The sequence below is a fragment of the Cinclus cinclus genome, chromosome 17, assembly GCF_963662255.1.
Source record: "Cinclus cinclus chromosome 17, bCinCin1.1, whole genome shotgun sequence".
In the NCBI taxonomy this organism is placed as follows: Eukaryota; Metazoa; Chordata; class Aves; order Passeriformes; family Cinclidae; genus Cinclus; species Cinclus cinclus.
The window spans coordinates 2270078-2288086 of record NC_085062.1 but is presented as its reverse complement, the minus strand read 5'-3'; the positions used below and the strand labels follow the sequence as shown (position 1 = coordinate 2288086).

The following is an 18009-nucleotide window of genomic DNA, read 5'->3' as shown; positions in this document are numbered from 1 at the left end:
AAATATCTTCTCATTGTTCTTAGCTGATGAAATGCAACATTTGGGACGTTCTTGTGGTTTGGATGGGTCACAAAGCTGAGGAGAGGACTGGAGCAGTTCTGCTATGAAGACAGGCTACAACTGGGGATGTTCAGACTGGATAAAAGGTTGTGTGGAGACCTTATAGCAACCTTCCAGTATCTGAAGGGGCCTGCAGGGCTATAGAAAGGGACTCTTCATCGAGAAATGTAGAACAGGACAAGAAATAATGGATACAAACCGAAAGAAGGGAAATTAAGGTTAGATACTAGGAAGACATTTTTCACTGTGGAGGTGGTGAGACACTGTAACAAGTTGCCCAGTGAGGTTTCGGATGCCCCAGGCCTGGCAGTTTTCAAAGTGGAGCAACCACGGCAGGAAGGGCTGGGTATTATTAAGGTCCATTCCAAGCCCACACGGTGTGGCTCTGGGGGATGGTGCTGTGCAGGACCAGGAGCTGGGCTCGATGATCCTTTTCATCCCTTCCGGCTTAGCATTTTCTGCGATTCTACGACATTCTCGCAGTCCTGCATTTCCCCCTCTTACACAGCAGCCTCTCAGAGCGCCGGTTGTCGCTCCCGGTAGCTCCGCCAGCAGTCCCCGAACGCGGCCCGCGGTGCCGCCGGTCGGAGCCGCGTTCTCCCCCCGTTCCCCGCCCCGGAAGCGGCGGCCGGGCCCGCTCCGCTCCGCTCCGCTCCGCCCCGCCATGGCCGCCCCCGGGCCGCGCTGAGCCCCCGGTGCCCGGAGCGCCGGGCTGCGCCGCCGCCATGGGCGCGCTGTTCCGCGGCGAGCCCGTGTGCCTGGCACAGCTCTTCCTGCAGAGCGGCTCGGCCTACGAGTGCCTCAGCGAGGTGGGAGAGCGCGGCCTGGCCGAGTTCCGAGACGTGAGTACGGCCGGGGCTGTCTGGGGGTGCGGGGAGCCTGAGGGGGCTCGGCGTGAGGGCCGAGCCGGGCCCGCGGCCGCCCTCGGGAAGGTGTGGGCTTGGCCCCGGTGAGGCGGTGGAAACTGCTTTTATGCCCGTCTTTCCCCGACTCCGACAGGCAGGTGTATGGCCCGTCCCTGTGCGGCGTTCGGCTGAAAGCAGCATCGCTGGATTGTTAGGGGTGGAAAGGATCTATCTCTGGAGATCGTCCCGTCCAACCCCTCCCGAGGCAGGGTCACCCAGAGAGGTGACACTGGGCTGGGTGATGGGAAGTGAGTGTGGAGCCCCGGCCTCCCCGGCACTCTCGGGAGGAACGCTTTGCGATGGCTGTATCCCACCATTCTCACAGAAGTAGCTTAAACTTGGGGTTATTTGCAGCGAGATCCCATGGGGGAACCCCTGACCCACCTTCGGCCCGAGCGTGTGTGCGCAGCTGATGGATCCATCCACCCCACTAACAAATACAAACACCTGCTCTCCACGTTTATTGATCACAAATTCCTGTTTCTGGAGGGGCACTTCACCTTGGAGGAAACTCCCTGCCTAACATAAAGTTGGGCTGGGCAATAATTAGCCATGTCTCTGTGCTGTCTCATCATAATTATATGATCTTTGCTTGCTGAGACTTTGGAATGTCTTCCAAATATATATTAGAAATGTAGCTTGCAAAATCGTTGCAGGGAAAGCTGGGAAGACTTAAATAAAGAAGGAGGCAGATCTGTAAGAATGATTACATGAGTGTATGTTTAACATTTTGATGTCTTTCTAGTTACCTGATACACCATTTATTGTAGAAATAATGTGTTAGTGGTTCTGATTTAATAGCTGGATAAGTAGTATGTATATAAGTAGGATGTATACAAAATTTAATGTTTCAAATAGACTGTGGAAATGCATCGCAACAAATTTGTAAAATTGTTAATTTGAAGTTATTAAGAAATATTTTAAAACTGTTGCAATAAGATTAGGAATGGTTTCTCCTGTAGACCTTGTTATTTTGTTGTTTGATTGAAACTAGCCAATGGCATGGATAATTCTGCTTTAATAAAGCCAGCTTTGTTGTTTGAAGACTTTGTAATCTTTTTAGGTTTTTGTGCCTTCTCAGCTGAAAAGCACTTAGAGCAGAGAGCTCATGCAAATTGTCTCCAGGAAGTTTCAGGAACAGCTGTTTTTTTTTTTTTTTTGGAGGAGGTTACTATTTCAAATCCCTAATAAGCATTTTGTCCTTCTTCTTCAGCTTAACCCAAATGTAAGTGTGTTTCAGAGAAAATACGTGAATGAAGTGAAGAAATGTGAAGAAATGGAAAGAATACTTGGTGAGCTTTATTTTCATATTTGCTATTTCTCACCTGTGGCATTACCAGAGTGGCACTACTGTGGAGGTTCCAGCTACAAGGTTTTTTTTAACCTTCTCAGGTTTTGTAAGCTGTGAAATTTACTTACACTACACAGATTTTGGGGTTTTTTTTAAGATCAGAGGTGAAGAATGGTTGCTAATGTGTTGCTGATAAATAGATGAGGCTGTTTCAGTGTTTAATGCTTAAAACTCTGCTAGGAAAAGGGAAGCTTTACTGTGGATGTTTCCTTGACTGTAACATACTCCCCGTTTTTCATGTTGTGCAACTCAATACTGTTGATTTTCCAGGCACCCTCAAAAATACCTCAAGTTATTAATAATTGTGTTCCCATGGTAGTTAATGCATAGAGAAAAGGGTATGCAGAGCATTACAGCTAAGATGCAGATGTTTTCAGTGTATCCTGAGGAAAAGTTAGAATTGAAGGATTCCTTTGATTGGAATCTTTCATCAGAGGCACGTGCTGGTCATGCCAGCAGCTATTTTGGCAGTCCCCCTGCCCAGTGTGAGTTGCATTTGTTGTCAAGGTTGCTTAAGCTGCTTTTTTTAAAAAACTTTTTAATTCCAAACATGGGTCAGTGAGCAGCACATCTGTTTGTGGCAGAAAGTGACACTGTTGTACCATTAGCAAAAAGTAATACTGTGCAGCAACAAAGAGGTTCTGTGAAATGGTAAAAGCTTTTCTTTGAAGAAGAAGAAAAATATTTTCTTCTTAGAAAATACTTGTTGGGAAAGAGAAGCTTCTGAAGTTTGCTTGCTTCTGCAGACTTCCAAGGTGGGAGTAGTTTATGTGTTTTGTCCCCACCACTCTTTAAGTTCTTTTTTGAAGACTTCTGTGTGTGCATTGTTGCTGAAATGAATGAATGAAATAGCCAGGGCTCGATGCTGCAATGTGATTAGCACCATCAAGAACAGCTGAAGGTCAACTCTGCAGCACTCCAGGAGGTGTGGGCAGTGCAGTTTCCTTTCTGATTCTGTTTTTCTTCTCACTCCAGGGTATTTAGTACAAGAAATTAAAAAAGCAGATATTCCACTTCCTGAAGGAGATGTTGCTCCTCCTGCCCCCTTGCTGAAACACATTTTAGAAATCCAGGTAACTTCCACTAAATAGATGCCAAAATCTTGGAACTTAGTTTCAAGCTTAATGACTTGCTATCTTACTGCTTGTGATTTAAGTTATCGGCGTGGTGTGGGGGGGGCAGAAGAATTTGTTTTTCTTTTTGTCTGATTCCTTGCTGCCAGTGTGACTTCAAAGCCAGTGAGGTTTTGGTATTAACACAAAATTCCTGTGAAAGGGTCAAAGCAAACTCGGGGAGCGTGCAGTCATCCGTTGTGTTTTGATGGATTGGCACATCACACTGTTCCAGGCAGATTGTCTGTAGATGCAGTCCCTCAGCCTCATTTATTGCTTTGGTACTTACCTAAGGCTCTTTGTGCATGCAAAATTTCCAGGTGTGTGGGAATTTTGCTTGCCCAGGGCTCTGCAGGTGCTGGTCACACAGCAAAACGTGGTGCTGTTTTCTCTGAATGCTTTTTCTGGTGTTGTGTTCAATGTAGAAGCTTGTAGAACACAGATCCAATTTTGAATAACATTCTGTTTTGTTGTGATTATATTAAAAGAGTAACTGGGTATCTTCCACCCTGTGCTGTCTGCAGTTCTAATTCCAGGTCTGCATTATTTTGACACAAATTAGGGGCAGAGCAGCAGGCTGAACAGATGCCAGTGGAGGATCAAGTGTACTCAATACAAAGCAGTCTTTGGTAGATTGAGGGATAAAACCTATGGAGCTTTAGTTAATTAAGAAATGGGAAATTCCTATCCCTCTGTCAAATTATTATGTGTTGGAAATGAATCCTACTCTGTTTCCCCAAATGCTGTAACTGATTCTGTGTCTTTTCTTTACTCTTTGTCTTAGGAGCAGCTGCAGAAGCTGGAGACAGAATTGAGGGAAGTAACTAAAAACAAAGAAAAATTGAGGAAAAACCTGCTTGAACTGACAGAATACAAGTACATGTTACAAATCACACAGAATTTCATCAGGAGACCACCAGAGGTATTGCTTGGGGTGTTTGACAGAGATTGTTGTTGTGTGGCATTTTTTGTGATTTTTTTCCCTGTTGAATTGCTTGAAAATGAAGGTGTAATTGTGTTATTTTGGTGCATAAATTGTGCTAAGAAATTTACAGTGTAATTTTGCAGCACTGACTATAATTGTTTAGAGCAGTGCACTTGAGATTCAGGATGTCTCTGTTGCCCGAAATGAGTTTTATGTTTTTAATTAAACCATTTACCTAATTACCTTTACTTCTTTAGAATAATAGTGGAATGAGAGGGGGTTTTCTTTCCTGAAAGCAATGAATGTTCTTTCTTTATATTTGCTAGTATGAATCCCATTTACATGGAAATTTTGAAGAATTTCCTTCTGTGGAAAACGATTCTTTGGTGGATTACAACCGCACGCACAGACTGAGTGCCTCCCTGGGGTGGGTATGGCATGTGCTCTTTCAGAAGTGCTTGATGAGGGGCTGTAAAGAATGGGTTGTTCTCTTAAAAGATGGCCTGTAGAGATTTCAGGTGCACCAAAGAGTTTTAGACAGGACAGGAGCCTGGCCCCAATGTAACTTTATAAGAAACCCAGATTATTTGGAGAGATAAGCAGGACAGTGCCAAAAAAAAGCTGTCACAAAGCTTCATCAAACCAAGGACATGTGTAGAGGAAAATCTCTAAATCAGTACTTCCTTCTGTTGTTTAAACTCTTTTTCTATGTTTTAATCACCTGGCAGTGTCAGTTTAACATTAACTGTGTTACTTTTGAAATGCTGAATGGATACTGCTGTCTATGGCATTGTTATGAGAGGGTATCTTCCAAGAAGAAAAAAATAATCTCATTACCACAGAAATAATCAGAAGTAATTCTGGTTGTGTACTCAGGTCTGTAGTCTGTTTATTTAGCAAATAAAAATTTCATATACCAGCTGGCATTTTCTATACCAATTACTTCCTGTTCAGGGTAATGCTTCCTTCCCTAGCCATGGCAGATACTAAATTATTGTGGTGATATTCTCTGAATTTCAAACGTTTTTTCTTGTAAATGTTATCTTATATTTCAAATTTTTCCTTTTCCTAGGTTCATATCTGGGTTAGTCCACATAGCAAAGATTGAAGCATTTGAAAAAATGCTATGGAGAGTCTGTAAAGGCTATCCCTTTCTTACCTATGCAGAGTTGGATAAGGCTCTGGAAGATCCAGATACAGTGAGTAAACATTGTAATGGTTGTTTTATTTCATTTGTACTTTTTATATGATTTGGGAGAATTGCTGCTCAGGTCTGTCTTCAGGAAATGGATATGATTTCCCAGTGTCCTTGGAGGAAAAACTATTTTAAAGTATTAGAATAACTATTCTGAAGCATTAGAATTAGTAAGATTTGAAAATTCAGGGTTGTAGAAGTGGCAATTAATTTGCTGTGGTTCAGCTTGAGGAGTGCAGAATTTCATTGTGGAATAAGTGGTGGCTTTATGATTGGCCACCTTGGTCAAAATACGTGGCAGAAATGGCTCCTTGGATATTTATTAACTAGGTCTGTACAGTGCATTGCCTTTTAATAGCTGTTTCACTTGTTCATTCAGTACTTAAGAAATCAAGTGCAGCAAGTTTTCTGTGAAGTTTTTACTGTCAACTTAGAAACTTATTTTTTTGTAAATCAATTATGGCATCCTGATTTGTCACTTTTTTTTTTTTTTGCTTGAATTCTAATTTGTTACCTTTTTAAAATATTCTTTTCTTACTAAGAATTCTGAGATAGTAAAATATAACGTGTCTTTGATTTTCCCTGGTAACTTTTTCTTATTTTCTCTAATATTAAAAGAAGAGATATTAATACAAATGGTATTGGTTGTTGAATTTTATTATTTGATCTTCACTAAACAGATGGAAGATTATTGCTACTAACACAGCTTTTTCTAATTGTTCAGCTTTGTTACTTACCTGTGTAATTATGTTACAGGGGAATTGCTGGTTAAAATATAATTAATCAGCAGTACTTTTTTTTTTTTAGGGTGAAACCACAAAGTGGGCTGTTTTTTTAGTGTCCTATTGGGGTGAACAAATTGGTCAAAAAGTTAAGAAGATTTGTGACTGGTAAGAAGTAAATCTAATATATGTACATTCCTTTATACCTGGGGTATTTTCTAGTTTTGTTTTTTTTTCCCCTGCAACCCTTCCTGATTTGTGTTGATTTTTAGACAAGGTTTTTTATGTTGACTTTGTCCCTCCCCTTATTGCATCCATAATTATTATAATATTCCATATTGCATCTATAATTATGCAGCATACAAATAAATACATGAGTCATTTCACTTGCGGTCGTTACCAAGTACTGGCAAAATTCTGCCTCTGAGTTGAATCTGTTCCATGGTTATTAAATGGTGTGTTGCACATTTGGCTGTGGCAGGGGGTTGGGTGATGTGTTCTGGTGGAGTTTGGTCACTGAACACAGCCCTGTGCTCCTGCAGCTATCGCTGTCACGTGTATCCCTACCCCGACACCACCGAGGAGCGCCAGGCCGTGCTCCAAGGACTCAGTGTTCGTATTCAGGATCTTGAAACTGTGAGTAAAGAACACATTTCCTTCTGCTGGAGCTGTGGCACCGTAGGAAATCACTTGATGAATCACAGTGTTTAATACAATTTCTAACATGCTTACAGTTTTGGAGCTGGTGGGACAGTGAGTTGTGTCCCTGGTCTTGTGTTGCACGTATCTGTTAAACCTCACAGCACTTGTGTTTTCAGCAGAGGTTTGCTTGCCCTCCTAAAAATATGGCCCAGCTCTGGACACATGTGAAGTGCTCTTGCTGTGATCAACACAACCACTGTCACATTCTCAGTGAGATCTTTGGTTTTTTTCTCAAACAAAGGTGCTAAATAAAACTGAGGAATACTTGCGCCAGGTCTTATATAAAGCATCGGAATCCATCTATACTTGGGTAATCCAGGTGAAGAAGATGAAAGCCATTTACCACGTCCTTAACCTGTGCAGTTTTGATGTCACAAATAAATGTTTAATTGCTGAGGTTTGGTGTCCAGTGGCTGATCTCCAGAATTTACGCCATGCACTGGAGGAAGGCTCAGTAAGTCACCTGAATGTTCACTGATGTTAAAGCTTTTATCTTGAACTAACTGTACACATAAGGAAAGGAAAGAATCCTTAACAATAGGCTAGAAGTAGACACAGACAAATCTGGGTCTCTATATAAAACATTTCTTTAATAAGCAGAGCTGTTACTTAGTGTATGTAGTGTTTTTTTGTTTTTTTTCCTTGAATAACTTCTATATTGCACCTGAGTCCAGCTGGGCCCACAGTGCTATTTGCAGTCATGCAGAAGGTGCCAGTTCCTTTGCATTGTTTTTTGTTTTAAGAGAGAAAATTTGTAATAACTAACATTTGCTTTATAATATTGGGACTGATAAGTCTCATCTGATACTTGATCTGAATTAAGAATTAGAACACTGTGCATAATCTGTTTTTAGAAAGAGTACAAAGGGATAAATGTTAAACTTGGGGCTTAATTTAATGGTATTTTTGGATCAGTGAAACTGCTGATAGAGCAAATGTTTTCACTTTGATTAGAATAACAGAGATCTTACACAAATGTATCTTCTGTCTGTAATTAGAGGAAGAGTGGAGCTACAATTTCCTCCTTCATGAATACTATCCCAACAACACAACCTCCTCCAACCTTGATACGTACCAATAAATTCACCTCAGGGTTCCAGAACATCGTTGATGCTTATGGAGTTGGAAGCTATGGGGAAGTTAATCCAGGTTGGTCCTTCTGAAAGCTGAGCTGTAAGCTGTGCTGTCATTGCTGCTTGCTTTGATACCTTGCTGAATTGGACACTGGCAAAGGCCAAATGGTGACAATCATTCTGCTCGTTAGTAGGTTTTTTAGAATTTCAGTACCTCATCAAAAGCACAAACAGTGCTCCAAGCAGCAAGATGGGATTTGGTTTTGCTGAGTTATTTTAGCATGAAAGGTAGTGGTAATAGCTATATAATTTTTCTTTTATGTGTCTTACTTTGGGTAAGGAAGATATTTAGGGGATAAAAAAAGAAAACTGGTAGTGGTAATTGAAGTGGGGAGCTCATCACTTGAACAATTCAGCCTGTTGTATAGCCCACTTTAATATATTCTTGCAGCTATGTTGATTGGATCATTCTGCATAGGAGAATGTACCTTATAATAATACCCACAGAGGAAGAAGTGGGCTTGGGTTTGGTTGAGTTTTATTTCCTGGGCTGATATTATTATCCTCAGAATTGTCAGTACTGCTCAACTGTGAAATTGTCACTGCCACACAATAAACCAGCTTTAAACTGAGTTAAATTTACAGTGTGGGGGAAAGATCTATGAGTAGGGGATGAAATGTCTTTCAAACTTAAGAACTTTGAGAGATTTAAGTACGGGATTGCTTGGGGATAATGCAGACAGAATCTCTTGTGCTGTGCCTGAAATCTGCTGTGTTGCCCTTGCAGCTCTCTACACCATCATCACTTTCCCCTTCTTGTTCGCCGTTATGTTTGGAGACTTTGGCCATGGGCTGCTCATGTTCCTGTTTGCACTCGTGACAATACTGTATGAAAACCACCCTAGGTTGAAAAGAGCACAAGATGAGGTAAAAAAAACTAATTAATTCCCATCCAGCCAGATAGTTTGAATAGTCACTGTGCTTCTGGAAAGTGCTGTTTTTTGCATGGGTATTTAATTAGGTTTTTTCCCATTCTTTTAGGATTTTCTGTGTTTAAAGCCCCCATATTCCTTGAGATTAATGTAATATTTTAAACTATTCACTTTCCTTGAAAGAGCAGAAATAATCAAGTTGTAATGAAAGACTTAGGAAAAATTAACTGATGCTTTTAAGCTTCTCTTTCCTTCTACCAGGGCTACTCAGTTATGTGTTTTACAGAATGTCATTACAGTGACAATGTGAGGAGAAAATGATTTTTCAAATTCCACCTTCTATTGTTCATAAAAAGAGTTGCAGGTTGAAATTTATTAAACTTCACTTTAATTTTTTATCATATGGATTGGAAAGCAGGAACACCTGCATCTCTTATTAGAATTGTGTTCAATTAAAAATGCCTGCAAATGTGTAATTTCTTGTAAAGAATCCCAGGAAGGAAATGGCTTAAAAAGACCCTTCCTTAGTGTAAGGAAGCCTGTGAGAAAAATCTCAGTGTTTGTCATGGGAGCTCATATTCCTTAATGACTGTTCAGTAGAAGTCTTTATGTGTCCAAAAATGTGTTTTTCTTAGACATGTCTAGCTAACCTTTGCTCACATAACAGTTGATACTGTCTATTTTTCCTTTTTCTCCCAATACTGACAGATAATGAAAATGTTATTTGAAGGCCGATACGTGATACTGTTAATGGGGCTGTTTTCCATATACACTGGATTGATCTATAATGACTGTTTTTCAAAGTCAATAAATATATTTGGATCTGGATGGAATGTTTCAGCAATGTTTGAACAGAAGGTTTGGAGGTGAGCAGCATGTTTGCCATGCCATTAAACCAGAGATGCTTTTCCTGCAGCAGTTTAACCCTTTTGATCAGATGTTTTAACTATCCTGTTATGGCTTGTCTTTACATTGATGTTTTATTTTATATTTTCCAGGTGTGTGTGTGTCTATATAAAGATTTTCAGAGGGATAGTAAAACACAGGTCTAGTTTTGGATTTATTGGTCCTAGGTCATGCTTCTGGAATGAGTAGCTGAGCAGCATTAGCTTCTGCTAAAAGAAAACAACTATTAATTAAGTAAATTAATTACCTGGCAATCATTAGTCTCTGCACAGCTTTTCTTGATAGTAAAAAAAAGAAAAAAAAGAAAAAAATCTATGTGAATTGTCAAATCTACTTTTTCTCAGAGTGGGATAACCTTATTAATTTGAGGTGTCATGACACTTTGGTACACAAATGTTCTCAGCTTGCATCTCATGGTGCCTTACAAAACAGGATGTGGCTTCAAATAGTCAAGACCACTGGCTTTGGCTAAAATTTACAGGTTGTGTGTGCTGTGGTAATGAAAAACGATATGAAAATAAAGTAGAATCTTCCCCAAATGCAAAAGGGGAAAAAAGGTAGCAATTTTGCTTTGGGTGTTTGACAGTGAATTTTATGCAAAATCAAACTGTGAACTTTTAAAATGAAGCTTTGGGTTCTAGGGGAATGTGGGATGAAATTCATGAACTTTGTTTTGAAAGACTGTGAATGTGAATCAAGGCCAGATTGTGAGGTTCTAGGTGTTGTTTTATTTATTTTATTTTATATATATATATTTTTTTTTTTTTGCTGTTGTTTATATTAGTCAGGACTTTTGTGCTTAGAAATCCTTTCACTCTTTTAAAAAAAGTGTGACACTGGGTGAGTTAGGTAAAGAAAAACAGGAGCCGTGTCCTGTAGAACTGAAAGTATGTTGTCATTATGTTCAAAGTGTCAAATCTGAGTGTGTTTTTCTTTCACTCCAGCACTGAGGATGTGAAATCTAATCGATATTTAGCACTGGATCCAAATGTTTCTGGTGTCTACAATGGAGCTTATCCCTTTGGAATTGATCCGGTTAGTTCCATTCTTTTTAATTATCCCCTTGTGATGATCAGCCTTTGTCCATTAGATTTTGGTATGTGTATAAGTAAGATAAATCTGACTAAGAAAAAAACCACGTTTCTGTTTGCATTCTCTGTTCAACAAGAGCTTTTCTTCTGACAAGTCACAGATTCAGCTATTTTTGCAAAGCTCAAATTTCAGTTGTGACCTCCATTTTGAGGTAGAATTCTGGTCCCCAGTAGAAAAAGGATACTGGTTTATTCCTTCTGTTACAGTAGTCTTCAATGCTGGTTTGCTGTTTTCTTCTTCAGATATGGAATTTGGCAAGCAACCGTCTCACTTTTTTAAATTCATTCAAAATGAAAATGTCTGTGATCTTTGGAGTGACTCACATGACATTTGGAGTTGTATTGGGGCTGTTTAACCACTTGTAAGTACAAGAAGTTAAAATAATACCAATATTGTATTTTTTGTCAAGTCTGGAATTATAACAGTTGATCTTGTGAGAGAAACTGGATTTATTTTTTGAGAACAGAATAAGAGTAATTGTGAAAACTCTTCTTAAAAAAAGACAATAATTCAGAGGTTTTCCTTCACATATGTAAGATGATGGTCCAGTATTATACTAAAAAATCCCAAAACAAATTAATACAAGGCTTCATTTCACTTGTTGGTAAATAAAGATACATGCCTCTTACAGTTTTTATTTCCACCGAAATACCTGATAAAATTTCACTGAATAAATAGAAATCAGCTCTGGATTGTAACCTCAGTTTTGCTGTTTAAAAGTGTTTTGTTTTACTGAAATAGTATTGGGGCTATGTTGGTAAAACTTGCATTTATTTTTTTCCCCATTTCTATCTTTCAGGCATTTCAAGAAGACCTATAATATTTATTTGGTTTTTATTCCTGAACTTTTATTCATGTTGTGCATATTTGGCTACCTGGTGTTCATGATCTTCTTTAAATGGTTGGCGTACTCTGTAGAGGACTCGACTGCTGCCCCCAGTATTCTGATTCAATTTATTAACATGTTCTTGTTTCCTAGTGGTGAAACAAAGAGCTTCTTCAGTGGCCAGGTGAGTAATTCTCTTCCAAGCTTTTGGAAATCCTACATTCCCTATGCAGATAATACTTTAAAGGAGAAGGGGATGGCTTTCCTGCTTTGGATTTTGTGATCTAATCTAATTTTCCTTCCCCCCCAACAGATTCCTCTGCAGAAGTTTTTACTTAGTGTTGCTTTTCTTTGTGTTCCTGTAATGCTGTTTGGTAAACCACTTTATTTGTACTGGTTGCACAGCGGAGGCCGAGGGATAAGAATGTACAGGGTAAGTACTGAAAGACACTCACACATTTCCTCAGTGTAGGAGAATTCAGCTGCTATTTTATTGCAGGGTATGTCCTTACTGGGTATTTCATAGAATGGATTGGGTTGGAAGGGAACTTAAGGCTCATCTCATTCCACCCTCTGCCATGGGCAGAGACACCTCCCACTATCCCAGGTTGCTCCAAGCCCCTCCAGCCTGGACTTGGACACTTCTAGGGATGGGGCAGCCACAGCTTCTCTGGGCAAACTGTGCCAGAGCCTCACCACACTCATAGGAAAGAATTTCTTCTGTATATCTAACCTAAATTTCAGTTTGATCCCATTAGTCCTTGTCTTGCTGGTTTCTGCTCAGTTTGAGAAGTTTCAGACTGAAACACATAATAGTACTTTTGTTCCTCTAAATCTTTTTGCCTTTGCCTCTGACTACTCTAAGTAAATTTAAGAAATGACAGTGGCAGCCTGCTTGAAGAGACAATGCATTCCCATTTTGTAGAGTGGCTACAAGCTTGTCCGAAAAGAAAGTGAAGAAGAGCTTTGTCTCCTGTCGTGTCATGATCTTGAAGAAGGCATCAATCATTCAGACAGTGGGCACAGAGAGGGAGATGCAGAGGAGGTAATGTTTGTACTTAATCTCTGGTTTGTGTGTTCTTAAAAGCAGATTGGAAGTGGACAGTCAATGGATAACCTGTGCACTGCGTGCTGAGCAGTTTTGAAGAAACTCTGCTGAGCCTTTACAAAGACCTTGGTGCCCAAATGCAGTTTATTTACAGTTATTTGTTGCTATTTTATCATTATGTTTTGGTATTTTCAGACTGTTACAGTAAACCACAACCTATCTGTAGTAGACAACAGAAAGAGTGTTTTAGTTGCAATTAAGACTCTGCATCTAGGAGTACAAGTTTTTTTAAGTGGAAAAGCAGGATAAAAATCCTGGGTTTTGTCTGGTTTTATGGATTCTTAAACTTGAGGCAAGGTGGCAACTGCCCAGCTTCCTGATAATTAATCTTGGCTTTTCATCTGGACAAAAGTCTTTCTGTGTCTGCAAATTACATCTTGTGATGAGGATTATTGCTAATGGGGGTTGGGGGACATGGGCAGCATTCCTAGTCCCCACCCACTGCTGCTGTTTTAACTTGGGCAAATTTTTAAAGGTCTGGGCAGATTCCACTGATTCCATGTGAATTGAAAGACAAAGAATTGCTTCAGTTTCCTAATGTGCAGAATATGTGTAGTTCTTGTCTCACTGGGGTAGTAGACTCTTGTTTCTTGTGTATAGAAAATGCAAGAATTACTTGCTCAAATAAAGTCTGTTATACAAAGTAAGCGTTGAAATTTTCAGTAATATCAGTTTTGAAACTATTAGTAACAAGTATTTACATTTAGAACTTTCAGCATTAATCTGGCTTTCTATCAGTAGCATTACTGATAATAACCCCTGCTTTTAAAGATGAAAAAATTATTATTGTAAACTTGGAACCTCAATAGAATGGGAGTTAGAACCATGGGAGGGTTATAGTGCTTAAAAGTTTTCAAGTACTAGATCATAAGCATTGTGGAAAACATAAATTGCATTTGTTTTTATCTATCAACAAAATAATACTGGAAAACTGTAGCATCTGGTGTTTTTTTTTTAATGTTATCTCTGTAATAAGGATCTTCTACACGGTACACTTTTTTTACTTGATATAAAATCCGTTTATTACCCTTCAGTGGAATTCTTCTTCCATGTAATAAGGATTTGCACATGGATATTTTTGTTCTCTCATGTTTTGTTCTCTTTGTTGTTAAAATCAATACAAATGTATTTTTATCTTTCAGCTGAACTTTGCAGATGTTTTTATGAATCAAGCAATTCATACCATTGAATACTGTCTGGGATGCATCTCCAACACAGCCTCATACCTGAGACTCTGGGCATTAAGTCTTGCTCATGCACGTAAGTGGGGGTGGGTTTTGTGATTTTTTTTATTTTAATTTTTTTTATTTTTTCCTCCGTTTGTATTTTTGTAATACAATTAGAGGGAGGCTGGCCTGTTCAAGTGATACTGCTATGAATTATTATTAGTATGAATTTAAAAAAAAAAAAATCTCTATTTCAACTAATCATGATCTCTGGAAGCCTCCAAACTAAAACTGTGACTTTATGTAAAATATTGCTCTCAGTAGGTCTGATTTTGACACTGAGGTGTCTCTATAAACATTTGAGGGGATGGGGGCAGCTCTCTGGGGAGGGGGATTGCTTATAGTTCCCTTGTTCCTCAGGTGCTCTTACATTGGTTAAATGAACAGGTCACAGTGGCTCAGTGGGTGAAGGCACTCATTACCAACATTAATCATGACAACTCTTTGGTTTTTATTAGAGTTATCAGAAGTTCTGTGGCAGATGGTGATGAGGGTGGGTCTCCGTGTGGATACCAAGTACGGTGTCTTGCTGCTAATCCCCGTTCTGGCATTCTTTGCTGTGCTGACAGTTTTTATTCTGCTGGTCATGGAGGGGCTTTCTGCTTTCCTCCATGCTATACGACTTCACTGGTATGTTTGTTTTTTTCTGTATACCACTTCAGCATATACTGGCTTGTTTAAGAAGAATTTTTATGTCAAAATTTTAGGTGCCTTATTAAAAAGGGAAAGTGTAAAATTCAACAGCCTCATTGCTACTGAAATACAATTATTTAGTTATATTAAATAAATGGCTTGTTAGTTGGATTTGATTGTTCCTCTGGAATATTTTCAGTAGATTGAAATATTATATTGGCTTATAATGCATTTTAACTTCAACCACATTCTCAAAATATAAATATATTTGATTTGTAATATTGCAGCTTTTCATAATGTAGAATATTAGTGACTTGGATAAGTATTTTTAATTTCAATCTGTAGTTATCTCATTATATGGTTTCAGTCCATTTATTTGGTTCAACAGAACATTTATATTAGTGAGTGGGGCTGTTGACCCTTAAGTATTTTAATCCTTTCTTAGTCTTGCTATCACAAACTCTGCACTTTAGAATGGATTCAGAGAATGCTTAGTTAGAACATGATGAAATTTAAAATTTAAACAGAGGCGTATAATGTCCAAAGACAGGAGGTGGAGCTACATACACGACAAATTGTCCTCATGATATTGCATGTTTGCAAAACAATTGACTGCAACTCACTCAGAAACAAATGAGTAAGGCAGAAGTAAGAAATGAGCCCAGTTTAGTGCATGTGGGTCTCTGAGGAACATAAAGTTAGCCTGGGACTGCAATGGGAAGGTTCAATAACTGCACAGAAAACAAGTGAGAGTACTGGAGTTTGTTTTATTCAGCTTCTTGGGTTATACAGTTCTGTCTCTTGACAACTCATTTTGGATTCATGTTCAGATTCTGGTTTTTTGTCTCCTTTCAGGGTGGAATTTCAGAACAAATTCTACTCCGGTGGAGGATACAAGTTTACACCTTTCTCTTTTAAGCACATTTCTTTACATTTTAATAAAGATGGTGCATTATAATTTGGCTGCTGTCAGCAGAAATGTTGGAATTGTCTGCAGATAGCTGTGTGATTGGATCTTGCCTATGAATGGTTTCTTGTGGAACAAAGTGGTTTTCACTGATTGCCTTATAATGCAGCCAAACAATTCTGTAAAATATACCTCCCATAGAAAGACATAGCAGAGCTGGAGCATCTTGTAAAATATATAGATATAAAATGTACATTTTTCTTAATAAACGAATGTTGTAAATTAATTTTATTCTTAAACAGGAAAAAAAAAAAAAGCTGTTACTGCTTGTCCTGAAACCCATGTTGGCATTTTTTGAGTCTCTTTATTTTCTTGAATGGTTACTTTTAAGTTATCTGAAATACCTTTCCTTATATTAAACATTCATTACTAATCACATACTTAACCTAGCTGCATCTTCTGCATTTTGGGAACCATTCAACAATGCAGTAGAAGCAATGTTTGTTTTCAGTCTGTATTCCAGGACGATTATGAAGTTAATAGAAGTTTATACACACCGATGTAATATGCTCTTTTTTGGCCATATTTAAAATTGCACTGGAAATTTTGTCTGTTCATTCTAGGTTACTACTTCAAGCTTTTGGAAGCCACACTGCTATTTATATTTATATTTAATGTTATGGAAGAAGGCAGGATTAGAAGTATTACTCTTTTTTTTTTTTTTTTTCCCTGTAGTGAGGAATGACTTTTGCCCATGGAATAAAGAATTTGCCTCGATCCCTGTTTCTGTTTGGCTGTAAGGACATACAAACAGCACTTCCCTGATGTTGTAGAACCTAATTTATACCATACAGGTGGACAGGGGTCATTTTATATTATTTTTGTATCAGTGTGAAAATGGGGATACTGCCATGATCTTTTAACAACTGTGCCATGCGAACAGCACAGATTTTTCACTTCTTTCCTATACGAATTCCCCAATAAAGCCTCGTTTGCGCTGTGCTGAGCAGGGGCCCTGTGTTTATCCGCTCCCTTTTCCCTGCCCGAGGCGGCGCTGAGGGGAACGAGCGGCCCTGAGAGCCGGGGGAACGGGGATCCGGTGTTCGTGAGGACAGCGGGCACTGAGGGGAACGAGCGGCCCTGAGAGCCGGGGGAACGGGGATCCGGTGTTCGTGAGGGACAGCGGGCACTGAGGGGAACGAGCGGCCCTGAGAGCCGGGGGAACGGGGATCCGGTGTTCGTGAGGGACAGCGGGCACTGAGGGGAACGAGCGGCCCTGAGAGCCGGGGGAACGGGGATCCGGTGTTCGTGAGGACAGCGGGCACTGAGGGGAACGAGCGGCCGGTGCTGGGGGAACGGGGATCCGGTGTTCGTGAGGACAGCGGGCACTGAGGGGAACGAGCGGCCCTGAGAGCCGGGGGAACGGGGATCCGGTGTTCGTGAGGACAGCGGGCACTGAGGGGAACGAGCGGCCCTGAGAGCCGGGGGAACGGGGATCCGGTGTTCGTGAGGACAGCGGGCACTGAGGGGAACGAGCGGCCGGTGCTGGGGGAACGGGGATCCGGTGTTCGTGAGGACAGCGGGCACTGAGGGGAACGAGCGGCCCTGAGAGCCGGGGGAACGGGGATCCGGTGTTCGTGAGGACAGCGGGCACTGAGGGGAACGAGCGGCCCTGAGAGCCGGGGGAACGGGGATCCGGTGTTCGTGAGGGACAGCGGGCACTGAGGGGAACGAGCGGCCCTGAGAGCCGGGGGAACGGGGATCCGGTGTTCGTGAGGGACAGCGGGCACTGAGGGGAACGAGCGGCCCTGAGAGCCGGGGGAACGGGGATCCGGTGTTCGTGAGGGACAGCGGGCACTGAGGGGAACGAGCGGCCCTGAGAGCCGGGGGAACGGGGATCCGGTGTTCGTGAGGACAGCGGGCACTGAGGGGAACGAGCGGCCCTGAGAGCCGGGGGAACGGGGATCCGGTGTTCGTGAGGACAGCGGGCACTGAGGGGAACGAGCGGCCCTGAGAGCCGGGGGAACGGGGATCCGGTGTTCGTGAGGACAGCGGGCACTGAGGGGAACGAGCGGCCCTGAGAGCCGGGGGAACGGGGATCCGGTGTTCGTGAGGACAGCGGGCACTGAGGGGAACGAGCGGCCCTGAGAGCCGGGGGAACGGGGATCCGGTGTTCGTGAGGGACAGCGGGCACTGAGGGGAACGAGCGGCCCTGAGAGCCGGGGGAACGGGGATCCGGTGTTCGTGAGGGACAGCGGGCACTGAGGGGAACGAGCGGCCGTTGCCCGGGGAACCCGGCGCTCGTGAAGGGCCGCCCGTGCTGAGGGGAACGGG

At 41.2% G+C, this 18009-nt stretch overlaps 1 protein-coding gene across 4 annotated transcripts; it reads left to right on the top strand.

The window, feature by feature from the left end:
* Positions 1-785: 785 nt before the first annotated feature.
* ATP6V0A2 (ATPase H+ transporting V0 subunit a2) lies at positions 786-16646 on the top strand. Of its 4 annotated transcripts, none has more exons than XM_062504718.1 (20): positions 786-869; positions 2179-2257; positions 3292-3389; positions 4213-4350; positions 4680-4780; positions 5426-5552; positions 6356-6438; positions 6813-6906; positions 7214-7426; positions 7971-8121; positions 8833-8972; positions 9686-9843; positions 10828-10918; positions 11218-11336; positions 11775-11985; positions 12115-12234; positions 12727-12846; positions 14052-14169; positions 14594-14765; positions 15624-16646. In XM_062504718.1, the coding sequence occupies exons 1-20, from the start codon at positions 786-788 to the stop codon at positions 15724-15726; spliced, it is 2520 nt and encodes an 839-aa protein (XP_062360702.1). In that variant the 3' UTR covers positions 15727-16646. The 4 variants fall into 4 exon arrangements, with proteins under 4 accessions (XP_062360702.1, XP_062360701.1, XP_062360700.1 ...); XM_062504717.1 differs by having other exon boundaries at positions 786-902; positions 8833-8967; positions 9684-9843; XM_062504716.1 differs by having other exon boundaries at positions 786-902.
* The last annotated feature ends 1363 nt before the right edge of the window (positions 16647-18009 follow it).

Coding starts and splice junctions, on each gene's coding strand:
- ATP6V0A2 (XM_062504716.1), top strand. CDS start 786: ATGGGCGCGCTGTTCCGCGGCGAGCCCGTGTGCCTGGCACAGCTCTTC. Junction 6,439..6,812: donor GTTAAGAAGATTTGTGACTG/GTAAGAAGTAAA, acceptor GTGCTCCTGCAG/CTATCGCTGTCACGTGTATC. Junction 8,122..8,832: donor CTATGGGGAAGTTAATCCAG/GTTGGTCCTTCT, acceptor TTGCCCTTGCAG/CTCTCTACACCATCATCACT.